Source organism: Citrus sinensis, chromosome 8, assembly GCF_022201045.2.
Source record: "Citrus sinensis cultivar Valencia sweet orange chromosome 8, DVS_A1.0, whole genome shotgun sequence".
In the NCBI taxonomy this organism is placed as follows: Eukaryota; Viridiplantae; Streptophyta; class Magnoliopsida; order Sapindales; family Rutaceae; genus Citrus; species Citrus sinensis.
In genome coordinates, this window is record NC_068563.1 from 18,075,364 (window position 1) to 18,093,205 (window position 17,842).

Here is a 17,842-nt window from a genome sequence, read left to right on the forward strand (position 1 = left end):
CAGCCAAACCATTTTGTTGAGGAGTAAATGGAGCTGATCTTTGGTGAATAATTCCAACTTCTTCACAATAATTATTAAATTCAATTGAGAAATATTCACCACCTCTATCACTATGAACCATTTTGATTTTCTTATCTTTTTGGTTCTCAACTTCAGCTTTGAAAATTTTAAATTTATCAAAAGCTTCATTTTTTGTTCTAAGTAAATACACATAAGTTTATCTAGAACAATCATCAATAAAAGTGATAAAGTACCTCTTACCTCCTCTTGTTAACATGCCATTATACTCACAAATATCGGTATGTATTAAATCCAATATTTGAGTATTTCGTTCAGCTTTAGGAAAAGGTTTCTTAGTTAATTTAGCTTGGATGCAGATTTCACACTTATGACCTTTAACATCATTGCAATTAATCAAACCATGCTTAGACATGTATTTCAAAGATCTAAAGTTCAAATGTGCTAATCTAGCATGCCAAACATCATAAGACTCAACAATATAAGCTAAGTTGATATTATTATTATTAATGCTGAGTTTGTACATTCTATCACAAGAATACCCTTTCCCAACAAATAATCCATTCTTTGACACAATACAAGTATTACCCTCAAGCACAATCTTAAGCCCATGCTTGCACATACAACTAGCAGAAATAAGATTCTTCCTAACGGAAGGTACATGAAAGACATTATACAATGTGACTTTCTTTCCAGAAGTGAAGTTGATCTCAACTACTCATTTTCCTACTACTATGGCTGCATTATTGTTCCCCATGAGAACCATTTGTCCTTCCGTTTCTTCTTTGTATGATAAGAAAAATTTCTTATCATTACAAACATGAATTGTTGCACCCGAATTAAGCCACCAATCATAGGACTTAGTTTCAGCCATATTTGTTTCGGTAATCATGCCAATTTGCATTTTAGAAACCATAGCACAAATCTCTTCAGATTTGTTTTCAATCACATTAGCTTTATGGGAATTCACTTCTTCCTTTTCCTTCTTGAATCTGCAATCACTTTGGCGATGGCCTTTCTTACCACAAAAGAAACAATTTCCAGAAAAATTTTGTGTGCTGGACTTTTTGAATTTCTTTTCATTCTTGACTTTAAAATTCTTTGAGAATTTACTAGCTTCAACAACATTAACTTTAGTAGAATCATGCTTATCCTTGGATTCGCGAGACCTAGTCTCTTCTTCAATTACCAAGTGTTTTTGCAATTCTTCTAAAGTTATGTTCTCTTTACTATGAAGGAGTTTCTTTTTATAATCATTCCAACTTTGAGGCAATTTAGCAATAATAGCCCCAACTTGAAATGATTTAGAAATTTCAACTTTTAACTCTCGAAGCTTAGCAACAATAATTTGTAACTCATGTATTTGATCAAGAATGGATTTTGTATCTACCATAATAAAATCAAAATATTTAGATACAAGGAATTTGTCGGTACCTTCTTTCTCTGTTTTGTATTTGTACTCAAGAGCATTCCAAATATCCACCGGAGAAGTCATAGAATTGTAGAGATCATATAACCTGTCAGAAAGCGTATTGAGTATGTGACCCCGGCACATCAATTCATCATTTTCACGACGTTTCCTTGCAGCCTTAGCAACTTCGGTATCATCTTCTCTTGGTTCTGGAAATGGTTCCAATTTCGGATCAAGAACATATGCCACTTTAAGAACAGTAAGGAGAAAGAATAATTTTTCCTTCCAACAAGTGAAATTAGTTCCATCAAAACGATCGAGATGGACACTAGGATTCAGAAATGATGTCAAACTCTTCTTAGCCTCCATTTGTACAAATAAAACCTTAAAGATTGTTAATAAAAAATAAGAATATGGAGGCAAAGAACAAAGAATAATTTCTTAGGATTTGAGACGTGTTTGCACACTTTCCTTTAAAGTTTTATTTGCCCTCTCCAATCTTGGTTTGCTATAGAGTATTAATGGCAAATTATCCCCAAGATATATCAAATCCTTAATACAATCTCTAGCAAATAAGATTGTATTTCCAGAACATATATGAAACCTGCAAAATCTTATAATCATTTCCAAAATATGTATATTTCTTTTATGAAGAAGATGTTAATTCAAAAGAATGCAACCATTCGAAATGGTACTTCTTCAAAAAACTCTTTTGGTTTGAATTTGCAACGATTAACACTTGAAATTTTCAAGCTTGTCAACCGTTTCTAGTTGACGCCTTTCTGGAAATAAACGGTTAACCGTTTTCTCAATAAACGGTGAGCCGTTTTATTCCAGAATGTCAAGTACGTTGCTCTCTATACATAAACGGTTAACCGTTTTCTCAATAACCGATGAGCCGTTTTCTCTAGACCATAAAACATGCTCTCTGGAGTTAAACAGTTAGTCGTTTTCTCCATAAACGGTGAGTCGTTTTCTCTAGACCATAAAACATGCTCTCTGGAGTTAAACGGTTAGCCGTTTTCTCCATAAACGGTGAGCCGTTTTCTCTAGACCATAAAACATGCTCTTTGGAGTTAAACGGTTAGCCGTTTTCTCCATAAACAGCAAACCGGTTTTGTCCAGAATATCAAACCAAAGATTAAAAATGTTACAATCTCTCTTACATTTGATAGTCATTGGCTAGTGGCCTTTAAAAACCAAAATATGATAGTGAAATGTTAAGATTGTTAATGGATAAGATCGAAACTCACTACAAAAGTAGGTGATAAGAAGCAGCCACAACCACTAGAGCTACGCAAGTCCAGCAGAGGGCATAAGCCAAATCCCAAGTACGTGACGTGAAGATTTTCGGTTTAGCCTTGCATGGTTCATGCATGCATGGGTTCACGTGGGAATAATGCACCAAAGTTGTTAGAGCAAGAATCAAGGGATTTGATAGCTTCAACAATCGTGCAGGAATAGCAGATAAGATCGAATCCTTAGTAAAGATCGAATCCTTAGTAGTTGTTGTTTAGTTTTGTGTTTCGTAAAAGTAGCAAGGGTGTTATTTCAGCTTGATTACAGCCGTGATTGTAGGCTGAGTTTGTTATGTTAGTATTATAAATAAAGGCTCCAGCAAAAATAAAAAGGCAGTCAGAACGAAATCAATTTATCTTGGTCTTTGTTTTCTCGCCATAAGCAGAAAACTCTTGTGGTTGATTAGCTAACTTTGATTGGGACCTATCATTTAGTATCAGAGCCAGGCTATCAATGACGACTAACAAGGAACGCATTGAACGAATTGAAGCTTATCTTGGAAGCTTGCAGGACAGAATGGAATAGATGGAGGTGGGAATCAATGACAAGTTACAGCGTCTTGAGGAGACAATAAACAAACTCGTGGAATCAAACAATGCAACCAAGGGCACCACCAGTCGTAACTCAACTGAAAATTCAAGCTCTACAAAACCTGCTTGTGAGGAAAGAGAGGCAGGGCGGCACATGCGTCCAACACGGATTACCAAGCTAGAATTTCCCCGTTTTGCCAGCGATGATCCAACAGAATGGTACAGCAGGGTATCTCAGTACTTTGAATATCAGGAAACTATGGATGAACACAAGGTAACCTTGGCTGCATATCACTTGGAGGGAGAGGCAAATCAGTGGTGGCAATGGATGCGAAGGGCTTATGAAGAAGAAAAGCGACCAGTTACATGGAAAATATTCGTTGAGGAACTATGGGCACGTTTTGGACCGACAGAGTGTGAGGATTTTGATGAAGCTTTGTCTCGGGTCAGACAGACGAGATCATTGCGTGAATATCAGAAGGAGTTCGAAAGGCTTGGGAACCAAGTTCATGGGTGGTCTCAAAAAGCATTGGTGGGAACATTTATGGGGGGCTTGAAACCAGAGATTGCGGAAGACATTCGTATGTTCAAACCCCGCACATTAAAAGAAGCCATTAGTCTAGCCCGTATAAAGGATGATCAAATAGCACGACAGAAGAAAATAATTAGGTCATCACTTCCTATTCGGTCCCCATATGCTTCGAATCGAGCCATACCAACAACACCTTATAAGAGGCTATCATGGGAAGAGATGCAGAGGAGGCGAGCCCAGGGATTGTGCTTCAATTGTAATGATAAATTCACCGCCGGCCACAAGTGTACCAAGGCACAGTTACTAATCCTGGAATGCAAAACAATACCGGAAGAGGGTTTGTATGAAGAATTTACTGTCGAGGAGCCAATCATAGAATCAACAGAAACGGTAAACCCTAAAATTACTTTATGTGCTTTTTCCGGATGGGTCGCACCACAAACTATGCGCGTTATGGCAAAAATTGGGCAGTATGCAATTGTCATCCTCATTGACAGCGGGTCCACACACAATTTTATCAGTTCACGCTTAGCCAATTTGTTGCAATTGCCGATCAAGCCAACAACATCTTTTTCTGTACAAGTCGCTAACAGGGTGAAATTAACATGCCAAGGGATGTTTGAAAAGGTACAAATATTAATCCAAAATATTCCTTTTTCTCTCACCGTGTATTTCCTGCCAATAACAGGATTGGATATGGTCTTGGGGATCCAATGGCTCGAGACACTGGGCTCTGTTGTGTGCGATTGGAAAGACTTGACTATGGAATTTGAATGGGAGGATAAAAAGCAACGCTTGCAAGGAATCAATCCCCACGCTGTGCAGTCAGCATCAGTAACAGAAGTTGCAAAAGAAATTAAACAGGGGCAAGGAGTCTACGCTATATGCTTTTACACTTCATTAGAAGACTCTTTTGACAAGACTCCTATTTGCATGCAACAAATATTGGTTGAATATTCAAATTTATTCCAAGAGCCTAGGCAACTACCACCCTCACGGGACATTGACCACAACATTCCATTAAAAGAGGGAACTGAGCCTGTGAACGTGAGACCCTATCGATATCCATATTTTCAAAAATCAGAGATTGAGAAGCAAGTACAGGAGATGTTAAACTCAGGATTGATAAGGCCAAGCACCAGTCCCTTTTCCTCGCCCGTATTGTTGGTCAAGAAAAAAGACGGCAGCTGGCGATTTTGTACTGACTACCGTGCCCTTAACCAAGTTACAATCAAGGACCACTTTCCGATACCGACCGTTGAAGACATGTTAGATGAGCTCCATGGTGCTGCTTACTTCACCAAGTTAGATTTACGAGCAGGGTACCACCAAGTACGTGTAAATCCAGTTGACATATGCAAAACGGCGTTTCGAACTCACAATGGCCACTACGAATACCTGGTGATGCCGTTCGGGCTGTGTAATGCCCCATCCACCTTTCAGGCAATCATGAATTCTATCTTTCGTCCATATCTTAGAAAATTCATTCTGGTTTTTTTTGATGATATACTAATCTATAGTCCTAGATGGAGCACACATCTGGATCATGTTTAGCAGGCACTGGAGATTTAAAAAAAACAGAGATTTTTTATCAAAGCAAGCAAGTGTAATTTCGGCCAGCAAGAGTTAGAATACTTGGGCCATATAATAACTTGCCATGGCGTCAAGGTCGACGGGAACAAAATTGTAGCCATGATTTCGTGGCCACGACCTCAAAATATAACAGAGTTGAGAGGATTTCTTGGGCTCACGGGATATTACAGAAAATTTGTCCAAGGTTATGGGATTATAGCACAATCGCTCACAAACTTGTTGAAAAAGGGGCAGTTCGTATGGAACAGTGAGGCGAAGGAAGCATTTGAGAAATTAAAAAAGGCCATGAGCAGTACCCCAACATTAGCCATGCCAAATTTTCATGAGACTTTCATTGTGGAAACTGACGCGTCTGGTGAAGGAATTGGGGCGGTACTACAGCAGCAAGGGAGGCTGATTGCTTACATGAGCCATGCTTTAAGCACTTCAAAAAAGGGGTGGTCTATTTACAATAAAGAGATGTTAGCAATTGTGGAGGTTGTCCGAAGGTGGAGACCTTATTTGCTTGGGCACCGGTTCATCATCAAAACCGATCAACAAAGCATTAAATTTTTTTTGGATCAACAAGTGGCTACACCCGAGCAGCATAAATGGATGAGTAAATTGATGGGGTATGATTATGAGATTGTTTACAGACCAGGGCGTGAGAATAAAGCCGCCGATGCCTTATCCCGACGATCTGACAGTCCACTTCTTTATCTCTTGTTTGTATCACAGATTGCTATTTGGGACGAAATCAAGGAGGCCACTAGTAGTGATGAATATATGCAAACGATATTGACGGTAGGCTCAAAACTAAACTCCGGGGCCATACACGGTTCGTAATAGACTGTTATTCTTTAAGGAAAGAGTGGTGGTTCCACGTACTTTACGCGAGTCACTTCTATATGAGGCTCACGACACTAAAATTGGTGGTCATTCGGGAGTCCTGCGAACCTACAAGTGCCTTTCACAACAGTTTTAGTGGCCAGCAATGTTTCAAGCAGTACGGGAATATGTGAGTAAATGCAAAGTCTGTCAACAGGTGAAGTTTGAAACTCTCAAGCCAGCTGGTCTTCTACAGCCACTACCCATACCATGCCAGGTTTGGGATGATATCTCCTTGGATTTTGTCGAAGGCTTACCATATTCACAAGGCAAGGATACCATATTGGTCGTAGTGGATCGACTAAGTAAGTTCGCTCACTTTATTTCCTTAACCCACCCTTTTTCTGCTAAGATAGTGGCTGAGAAATTCGTTGAACATGTGGTGAAGTTACATGGCATGCCTAAAAGTATAATCAGTGATCGTGACCTAATTTTCATCAGTAAATTCTGGCAGGAATTTTTAATTTGTCCGGCACTAAATTAAAAATGAGTTCTGCCTACCATTCGCAGACGGACGGCCAAACCAAGGTAATTAATCGCTGCCTCGAACAATATTTGAGGTGTTTTGTGCATTAATGGCCGAAGAAGTGGCACGCATTCTTGCCTTGGGCTGCGTTTTGGTATAACACCACCTTCCATGTCTCTACGGGCATGACACCATTCCAAGCTCTCTACGACAGACCACCCCCAACTGTACCTTTCTATCATGTTGGGTCATCTCCTGTGAATGAAGTGGACCAGGCATTGTGTACCCGAGATGACTTGCTATGCCAGTTGAAGCATAATTTGGCCATGGCAACAAATCAAATGAAGTAAGTGGCTGACAAGAGGCGTCGCGATGTGGAATTTCAGAATGGTGATTTGGTGTTTTTAAAGTTACAACCTTATAAACAATCCTCGGTGTTCAAGAGGGCTCATAAAAAATTAGCATGCACTTATTTCGGGCCTTATAAGATTGTACACAAAATTGGTCTAGTTGCTTATAAACTTCAGCTGCCTGAAAGCTCTCGCATTCATCCAGTATTTCATGTTTCATTATTGAAGAAAGCTATCAGCGATTTTAGTAGCAGTACTGACTTACCCTCAGTTGATGATGAAGGCCTAATAGTCCTGGAACCTCTTGCTATTCTTGATACCCGTTGGTTGAGAATATGTGGCAAAGTGGTGGAACAACAATTAGTTCAATGGAAGAGGTTGCCAGTCAAAGATGCAACGTGGGAAGATACAGAGTTTTTGCAACGACAATTTCCTCACATGACCCTTGAGGACAAGGGAACTTTTCAGGAAAAGGGTAATGATAAGAAGCAGCCACAGCCACTAGAGCTATGCAAGTCCAGCAGAGGGCATAAGCCAAATCCCAAGTACGTGACGTGAAGATTTTCGGTTTAGCCTCTCATGGTTCATGCATGCATGGGTTCACGTGGGAATAATGCACCAAAGTTGTTAGAGCAAGAATCAAGGGATTTGATAGCTTCAACAATCGTGCAGGAATAACAGATAAGATCGAATCCTTAGTAAAGATCGAATCCTTAGTAGTTGTTGTTTAGTTTTGTGTTTCGTAAAAGTAGCAAGGGTGTTATTTCAGCTTGATTACAGCCGTGATTGTAGGCTGAGTTTGTCATGTTAGTATTATAAATAAAGGCTCCATCAAAAATAAAAAGGCAATCAGAACGAAATCAATTTGTCTTGGTCTTTGTTTTCTCGCCATAAGCAGAAAACTCTTGTGGTTGATTAGCTAACTTTGATTGGGACCTATCAGTTGGCCCTAACTAGCTAACTTCACTCGATCAAATCAAAATGATAACTTATAATTTTCTCGGCCTTATGATGACCTACTCGAATACTATGTTTCAAAAATCTATTCCCTTTTAGAAAGATGACACATTTCTCTCTCCAATACAAAGGTGTTTCCTTTCATCAACACCACCCTCCACAAAGCCTCCACCCCCCTCATTAGCCACAATAATAACAGGTGTCATCCGACCTCGACTTTCTGGCTATGCGGCCCCTCACTCTTCAGTCAAAGTCAAACATGCATCGAACTGAAATTTGTTGGAATCTTGCTGAAATTCAGCAAAAGATGCAGAGAATTAATGAACATCTTGGTTGAAATTCAGCAACTTCTAAGAGATTGTAATGCCATTGTTCATGCTCTAGCTAGAATAATTTTAGATAGTAGTGAAAATTGTGTCCGGAAGGAAGTTTGTCCTTATCATATAATGTCTGTATTTTCTAAGCTTATCTAATAAATGTTTCTCTTTCCTTTCAAAATTCAAAAAAAAAAAAAAAAAGTTCAAAGGCGTTGCCTTTTCTAATACTACTCTCCTTGTTCGTTGAATAGTAAAAATAAAAATAGATGATAGTATTACGAAAGCTCATAACAAATTTTGCATTATGAACTTTGGAATTGTTCTTGTTGTCTTAAATATTTTAAGTTTGTCCGTTTAAAAAAAAAAATATTTTAAGTTTGTCAATGTTGGAGGATTGTATAGAGACATATCCCCGTGACATACATAATCAATTGGTATACATCATAATAAATCAACAATTTTGACTTTTGAGCATACATCCTTTGTTATTATTTATCGATGATACTCCCATTTGAATTTGATAGACGTAAAACTAATTTAATTTTGTGCGATTTAACTTAGGAAACAACCTCTGCAACTTAGGAAACTAATTAGGTGTTTTCTCAAGCTATAAACAAATGTGATAATGGTTAAATGGAATATAAATTAATTATAAAAATAAAGGACAATTATTTCACCAACCACATGATTTTTCAGGATTTGTAAAAAATATACAAATGTTTTTTTTTTTTGGGCTAATTTCTACCTAAAGTTACAAAGTGTTTTAGCTGTTTACTGCCGTCTTAATTATGTTAAAGAAATTAACAGAATATTACTAAAATGACAATTTTACCCTATTTAAATGACAAAAAAAAAGATTGCAAAACAAATTAAATTATTTTCATAAATAAACTAAAATATACGTAACTTAAACGGTAAATATTATTTGTAGTTATATTTTAATTTTAATTTTAGTTTTTTAATTGTGCAGTTTGATCGGATTTTTAGATTAAATCTGAATCTAATTTGAAGCCAGGTCTTAGATTACTAGTGCGTAAACGACGTCGTTTTTGTATGTTTAGATAAAATGACAAATTTACCCTCATGATGTCAGCAAAGTTATAACAATATGTAGACGGAAGTGGACGTGTGCAAAAACATGTAACGTCAAGTGGAAATTAGCAAGAAAAAAAATGTGTAAACTTCATATTAGATCCAGAAAAAAAAAATCAATTTTAACTTGAAAGTTTCAACACGCGAGTGCGATTATTGTTGAGAGAAAGCGAGCGAATAAATTAATGAACAAAAACAAATGGAGAGAGAGTAATTTACGGGAGATGCAAATAATATGAGATAATGAACAAGAAGAAAAATGAAAGAGATGTGAGAAGAGCCAAAAATTATTAATTGTTTTTTTTAAAAAAAGATTCTATTAATTTAAGGAAGAAAAAAGGTACATCAAATGTGAGGTATGAACCCATCCATACAACAGTTTTGCATTTTTCTAAAGCCAGTTTAGTTAGAGAATGGGCAATGGCATTGCAAAATCTATGGGTATACTTGATGTTAACTTGTTCAAATTGTTTCATTAAGCTTTGGATTTCTGAATATACCCAATAAATCTCAGTTCTGCTACCATGCATGTTGTTTACTAAGCTAACCACTCCTTGTGGGTCTGATTCCACAATCAAAGCGCGTACATGTGCATCTCTAGCAATCTGCATGCCCCATTTTATGGCTTCTGCCTCAGCAAAAGAAACATCTCCAAAGAATTTTGAGACTTTAATTGCAGCTGTTATTACCTTCCCGTTCTCATCTCTAATAATAGCTCCCAGTCCTACAAGGTTTGATTTTAAGTTGGTAGCTGCATCCGCATTAACTTTGGCATATCCATTTTGGGGAGGACTCCACGTCTGAGTAAGCATCAACTGTTGATTTTCCTTGCGTGCATCACTTGGTTGTTTAACTCTTGTGTAGGCTTTAGTTACGGCTTCAGCTTTGGCAATAAGCACCTGGGGTTTTCTCTTTTCCCTTGGAATAGCATCTTGTTTCTTGCATTCCATGTCACCTGTTGGTGTATAAATACTAATGCTATTGGTGTCAATGTGCAAGTGTACACAACAAGTAATAAAATGATGAGTATTCAAGATCGTCTTCACATGGATTGATGTTATCAGATTTGCTACAGCAATCTTAACAGTGCAGATTTTGTGCTAAAATAAAATAAACAATTAATGAAACTATTATACTAATTAAAATAAAAACCCAATAAATAAAATGCAACAAAGTAAATTATCACGTCAAACTCAAAGATAAAATCAATGGGAATATAGAGTGGTTGAGTGAATAAACTCTCTTAATGGTCTTGACTATTTTCTAATGGTTGGCTCGGTTACGGCAGTATTTGCTACAGCACTGGGCAGAATCCTTATGTATCTTCAGCCGTCGCATGTTGGATATCTTATATCTATATGCAACCTAACAGTGATCAGTTGTTATGCCAACATAAGATATAGCATTACACGCTTAGGTTCTATTTACCCTACAAGGTGAATTCCTATGTCTAGTTCATCACTAATTTTAGATTAAGCATGACCCTTTTAGAATAAGTTAAACTCAATCTAAAACCAAGTATTGCTCTGATATGTTCCACTAAGATAGGTCATTTTGCGGCTCTCTCCTAACTTGTATCATTAAATGGGTAATCAACCGAAATAATGAATAAAAATAAATACTATCAAATGTGTAGCCTTCAATCTCTCTCTTGAATCTTGTTTTTCTTTTGTTTCTTTGTGTTTTTCTTTTTAGGTGACGGCTCCTCCCATTCCTTATGATGTGTGCTTATTTTATAACTAAAAATTAGGGTAAACGAAAGCCTAGGGCGTGCATAAGTCAGATTAGGAAACTACAGATCGCAATTCTGCAAGTATCCCGCGCTGAATTGTTCCAGGATTGCTACAGCAACGGCTACAGCAATGGTTGCTACAATAACGGCTACAGCAATTGCACTGTTCCAGATTTGTTTCAATTCTTTTTTAGTCATGTTCTTTCATTATTTTTGCAAGCTTATTGCATCAGCATTCCTTCCATGAATTCTAAGCTTCTGGAAACCTACAATTATGCACACAATTTAAGCACGAATTACTTTAAATTGAGCAAAACTTATTAAGACTAAACTAAAATGAATATTTATGCAAAATGTAACAAAAATGCAATGAAAACACAACATTTGCTCTAAATAATATTGATTTAAGTCTAAAAGTGTTATGATAACTCTCATTTCATAGAGTTATCATCACCCAAAAAATTGTTACCATCATTTCTAAGTCAGCTTTTCCTCTTCTTCTGTTCATGTCATGCATCATAGTCAGAATGTCTTGCCCAGCCCTTCCTCTAATATCATCTTCCATGTGAGTAAGCCTCCAAATTTTCTTGGCAACCTTACAATCCACTAACACATGAAGGACATTCTCTAGCCCTGTTTTGCACGCCTGGCAGGTGGGCTCCTGAATTATTTTTCTCTTCCACAAGTTCTCAGCCGATGGGAGGAGATTCTTAGTAGCCCTCCATACGAAAATTTTGATCTTCTCTGGCAAGGCTAGGTTCCAGATTATATTCCATTGATTTTTCATAGCCTCTGAACTTGATGGCATGGCTGGAAACTTCAACTTGAGTGTTGTTTGATACCCACTCTTTACAGTGTACTGCCTTTTCTTCTCATAGTGCCAAATGATTTCATCTTCCCGTGGCCTTCTCAGCAAAGGAATTCTGACTATGCTATCAACATCCAACCTATCAAAATGGCTATATATTAGCTTCTCATCCCAACGATTCTCCTCGTTTATCAATTCAGAAACCAGTGCATCAGTTGGCATATTTGGCTTGAACACAGGTTTAAAGGTTAGCGACTTGGGGATCCAATTGGACTTATGGATCTCAATCTGCTGTCCATTTCCAATCCTCCACCTAAAACCAGCATGTATAATCTGCCGCCCCCACAAAATGCTTCTCCAAATGAAGGAAGGGTTGGAGCCAAGCTTTGCATTCAGGAAGTCTTTATTCTAGAAATACCTGGTCTTCAGGACTCTCGCCACTAAAGAATCTGGAAATTTCAAAATCCGCCAACCTTGTTTTGCTACTAACGCCTGGTTGAAGCTGGAAAAATCTCGAAACCCCATTCCTCCCTTCCATTTAGCTTGACTCAGCTTTTCCCACTTCGACCAATGAATATTCCTTCTATCACTCTTTGATCCCCACCAAAAGTTAGCAACTACTCGCTGAATATCATTACACACGCCCATAGGAATCTTGAAGACACTCATTGCGTAGGCTGGAATGGCTTGCGCCGCAGCTTTGATCAAAATTTCTTTGCCCCCGCATGAGAAGAGCTTATGCTGCCAACTTGAGATATGGTTGTAAAGTCTTAGCTTAATGTCGTTGAAAAAGCTGCTTCTCTTTCTCCCAATCATAGATGGCAGTAGGGGTGGGCAAAATCGGGTTCGGGTCGGGTTCGGGTCAACCCGATCGGGTTTCGGGTTGTTCGGGTTAGACAAGGAACAATCCGAACATAACCCGAATTAATGACCCGACCCGAACCGACCCGAACTATATTCGGGTCGGTTCGGGTCGGGTCATTAATTCGGGTTATGTTCGGGTTGGATCGGGTTGGATTTAAAATGGGTAGAATTGAGTTCGAGTCAATTTGGGTTAGTTCGGGTCAATTCGGGTCGGTTGAAATCGGGTCAGTTCGGGTCAGTTTGGGTCAATTCGGGTCAGTTCGGGTCAGTTCGGGTCAGTTCAGGTCGGTTGAAATCAGGTCAATTCGGGTCAGTACGCTTTTTTTTTTTTTTAAGAACCCGATCGGGTATTCGGATCGGGTCGGGTTTGACCCGAACCGATCACAACCCGATCGGGTTTGTAAATTTCAAACCGATCGGGTTTCGATCCCGACCCGAACCCGAAATTTATCGGGTCGGGTAAAATGCCCACCCCTAGATGGCAGGCCTAGGTACTTCTCGTGCCTTGAAACGATGTTGAGCCGAAAGATGTTCCCAATTGCAGTAGCTTGATCACTCTGGATGTTGCCGCTTAGGAATAGAGAAGATTTCTCAAAATTAAAAATTTGTCCAGATGTTGTAGAGTAACAATCAAGGATCTTTTTCAAGTTTTGGCAATCGGCAGTTGAGGCTTTACTGAATATGAGGTTGTCATCGACAAATAAAAGGTGGGAAATCCTCAAGTCTCTACCAAATGACAGCCCACGGATACGCTTTTGTTGTTCTGCCTGCAACAACAATGAGGAGAATGCCTCTGCACATGTGATAAACAAGTATGAGGATAGAGTGCAACCTTGCCTTATGCCTCTTTGAGGTTTGATTAACCCTCTAACAGAACCATTTATGATTATAGAAAACGAGACAAAACTTATACATCTCATGATCAAGTTAATCCATTTTTGGGAGAAGCCTAGGCATTTCATGGTTTGCTCAAGGAAGCTCCATTCTAATCTGTCATAAGCTTTGCTAACATCAAGTTTCAAGGCTACCAAGCCATTTCTTTTTCCTTTGCAGTGCCTAATTTTATGAAGGCATTCATAGCCAACTATGATATTGTCTGTAATCAACCTATTGGGAATGAAAGCACTTTGCATTGGGGAGATTATTTTGTGCAGGATTTGTTTAAACCTATTAGCAATTGACTTAGCCACAATTCTATAGATAACGTTACAAAGGCTAATAGGCTTAAAGTCTGTAACTTTTCTAGGCTTCCCAATTTTGGCACTAAAGCAATGTAGGTGTGGTTGAGATCAGTTATTGTACCTTGCTTATTTAGGATGTGAAGGCAAGTGGTGGTAACTCCCTCTTTAACTTGATGCCAATGTTTTTGATAGAACACTGCTGGCAGGCCATCTGGTCCCAGAGCCTTGGTTGGACACATCTGATTTAAGGCTTCAACCACTTCCTCTGCTATAAACGGCTTCTCTAGTAGCTCATTCATGTCTTCAGTGATTCTCGGGCTGATTCCTATAAGTGCTGCTGCCATCTGATCATGACTTGGCTTGGAGGTTGTAAAGAGTTTTGTGAAATAGTTACAGAACTCATGCTCCACTTCTTTGGCCTTCGCAACCCATTTCCCTGCATCAGTTTCAATCCCATATATTCTATTCTTCTTCTTTCTAGATGAGGCCTTATGATGAAAAAATTTTGTGTTCTTGTCGCTTTCCTTTAGCCAATCCGCTCTTGAGCGCTGCTTCTAGAAAATTTCATCATCAATGACAATGTTTTGAATTTGTCCTTCCACCCTCTTGATCTCATCTCCATTCACATATTGAACTCTTCTATGTTTCAAGCCCTGCTGCTGATTCCTTAGCTATGCTAATTTTCTGTCTCTCCCCCCAAATTCCCCTTTACTCCAATCCAGCAGCCGAGCCATCGAATTTTTTACTATCATCTGGAAAGATTTTATCGGGTTGTCCCTACTCCAAGTTCCATACACGATCCACTCCTCCTTGATTATATCCTTGGATGCAGCATACGGGCTCTACATGTCCTCGTAGTGGATCCGTGATGAATGTCTCCCACCAAAATTCACTCCTTTATCCCTTTCCTGAACTACCACTAACACTGGGCAATGATATGATGACCATGTGTCCAGGTTACTTCCTGCGCAATCTACAAAAATGTCACTCCAAGCTTTGTTACAAGCAAATCTGTCCAGCCGTTCCTCCACAAATCCTGGCCTAGATCTCCTATTACTCCAAGTGAACGGGTATCCCGTATAGCCCACATCCATTAGCTCACAATCCCTCAAGGCTTCTCTAAATTCATTAATTGAGTTCAAGTTTCTGTAATTACCTCCATTTTTTTCACTCGGATGCAAGATTTCATTGTAATCGCCAAAGCACAACCAAAGGCTAGAAGATAAGCCAGCCAACCGTCTTAGGAGCGTCCATGTGTGCTTTTTCTGGTTTGCTTCTGGATGCCCATACACTCTTGTGCACCTCATTTGCTTCCCATTTGTCATTTGAATTTCAGCATCGATGTGATGCTTACTGAAAGACTTAATTTGCAAGCAAGTTTCCAGGTTCCAAAGCATTGCTATCCCCCCACTTTGTCCACTACAATTCACAGCAAAACAGTTTTCAAAATTTAGCTTGTTCCCAACCGTGTTCATTTGCATGGTTGTCAGCTTTGTTTCACATAAGAAAACCAGCTGAGAACCATACAAACGAAGGATTTTTTTAAGGCTAGAAACGCTCGGGGATTCCCCAAACCCCGAACGTTCCAACTGAGTATCTTCATAGTTTCCGGCGGGGCTGGCTTCCAGCCTCCACCGATATCTCTGCTGTGTTTGAATCAACAACTTCCATCTCTTCCACCCCCAACAATTCCCCGCTCAATTTGATTCTTGCTGTTGGTGAGGGATGTGCCTGTTTTTTGGTCGGGCTATTAAGCTTTGCTTTCTTTTTTGGGCTTTGCTCAATTGTCTCACCAAATAGCCTTTTTTGAGCCCCTAGCCCAACTCTGACTCCTCCCTCTCTTGGCTCTCTAGCTTGCCTCTTCCATCTCTTTTTGTTGGGCTGTATTTCAGAGATTCTCGGCCCATCATCAATTTTTAGCTTCCTCATTTTCCTTTTGGTTTGCCTCCAATTTTTCCCTCTCTTTTTCCTTTTCATTTCCCGCCTTTGTTTTCAATTTTCTAGGCTTTGTTGCATTGCCAGTAGCCCCATCGTGCTTTTTGCCACCCATCTGCTTCTTATCCATCGGTTCTATCACTGCCCTCATTAAATATTGCTCAACTACCCCTTCCACCTCACTATTCCTTGCAAGTTCCTTGGTTTGACTTGTTTCTTCCTCCAGGGGTTTTAACCCGTTTACTTCAACCGAGTTATTCTGGTTCTGTGGTTGCTGTTGGGAGGAGCCTTGATGCTCTGAGTTTACATATTTCTCTTCCGATCTACCCCCTCATAATTCCACTTCCCCTTGCTTTGATTACTCTTTGAGCGTCCCCCTAGCATAATTGCTTTCATCTAGCCACCAAATGGTAACTCCTCTTTTTGTTGGCCATGGTATCTACTACACTCTTTGTATTAGTGCCCAATTATTCCGTACCAAAAGCAGAAGTCGGGCAGACGTTCATAGACCACTGGCATTGGGATGTCTGTTTCTCTTTCTTGTTTGAGGAATAAGATTTTCTCCAATGGCTGTGTTATGTTAATAGAAACTCCGATTCTTGCAAATTCCCCAATGCAGTCCCCATTTTCATCTGTTTCAACCTCCTCCACTAGCCCAATCTTTCCTCCCAGCTCGTGGAGAAACTCTTTTTCCATACATGCAAGCGGGACATTTCGAATCTGAATCCAAAAGGATATATGTGTAAATGATTGTTTTATGACCTCCCCAATTCCCCTTGGTTCAGTAAGAACAATCAATGCCCTATCAAAGTGCCAAGGGCCCCCTGTTAAGACTCTTTTCTTATCCGCTTCCTCTGCAAATTTGAACATGAATATATTGTTTCCTAAACTCTCGATTTCCACCTCTTTAAAGGTTCTCCAAACTTGCTGTAAAGCTATCTTCATTCCTTCTTTGTTGACTACTCTCGTAAGAAGAACTTTGCCCACTAAGCAGTTTGCCAATGCTTTTTCCTTTTTCGCTTTCATACTTGCTTCCAGTGTCACCCTAGATTTATCTTCCTCGCGTATGGTTATAGCTTTGCATTTGCGAATTAATTCATCCGTATCCATGGTAGTTAATGTTTCAAGAGAATACCCTAAGGTAGTGTTTACTTTCTAGAGTGGGAGTGTGGAGTGTGAATTCCTCCCACTCCAGTGTTTACTTACCTTAAAAAGGGGGGGAGTGAGAGTGAGAATCCGTGGGTCCCACTCAATTTAGGAGTGGGGAGTGGGATTTCCACTCCCATGGGGGGAGGTGGGAGTGGGAATCCACTCCCCCCTCTTCCCATTTTATCCTTATAAAAATAAATAAATAATATTTAATAAAATAAATAATATTATATTTATTAAAAATAATAATTATCTCATATTTATTTTATTAAATTTAATAAAATTAAAATAAATAAATATTATATTTAAATTAATAATATTAAACATTAATTTTAATAAATATTAATTATTTATTTAATTATTAATAATAATAAATATTTTATTCTAAAAAAATATTAATTTTGTACTATATTATCAATAATAACATTTCATTTGTGTTGCTATTATTAATAATTTTTATTCACATAATTTAAATTTAAATTTAAATTAATAAAAAATTATGATTTACATAATTAAGAATATTAGTAATTATTATTAATTTATAAATATAATAAAATATTTATTTTATTTTCTAAATATATTTTTTATTAATTTTTTAATTACAAATAATAATTCTGTACATAAGGATAAAATTGTAATTTAAAACAATTTACTCTCAATCCAAGACAAAGTAAACAAATAATTAGGATTCTGATTGACAATCCATACTTTCATTTAGTCTAAGTAAACACCATAATCCCA

At 38.4% G+C, this 17,842-nt stretch overlaps 2 protein-coding genes across 2 annotated transcripts; both read right to left on the reverse strand.

Annotated features, from left to right (window-relative positions):
* Positions 1–736: 736 nt before the first annotated feature.
* On the reverse strand, positions 737–1,798 carry LOC127899364 (uncharacterized). The gene is made up of 2 exons (XM_052432723.1): positions 1,132–1,798; positions 737–1,032 (listed from the first exon to the last, which is right to left on the reverse strand). Exons 1-2 carry the CDS (start codon positions 1,796–1,798, stop codon positions 737–739), a joined length of 963 nt encoding a protein of 320 aa, XP_052288683.1.
* A 14,610-nt stretch (positions 1,799–16,408) lies between these two features.
* On the reverse strand, positions 16,409–17,062 carry LOC127899365 (uncharacterized). The gene has a single exon (XM_052432724.1). The coding sequence runs from the start codon at positions 17,060–17,062 to the stop codon at positions 16,409–16,411; it is 654 nt and encodes a 217-aa protein (XP_052288684.1).
* Positions 17,063–17,842: the final 780 nt, after the last annotated feature.

Coding starts and splice junctions, on each gene's coding strand:
- LOC127899364 (XM_052432723.1), bottom strand. CDS start 1,798: ATGGAGGCTAAGAAGAGTTTGACATCATTTCTGAATCCTAGTGTCCAT. Junction 1,033..1,131: donor AGTTAATGTTGTTGAAGCTA/GTAAATTCTCAA, acceptor GTGGTAAGAAAG/GCCATCGCCAAAGTGATTGC.
- LOC127899365 (XM_052432724.1), bottom strand. CDS start 17,062: ATGGATACGGATGAATTAATTCGCAAATGCAAAGCTATAACCATACGC.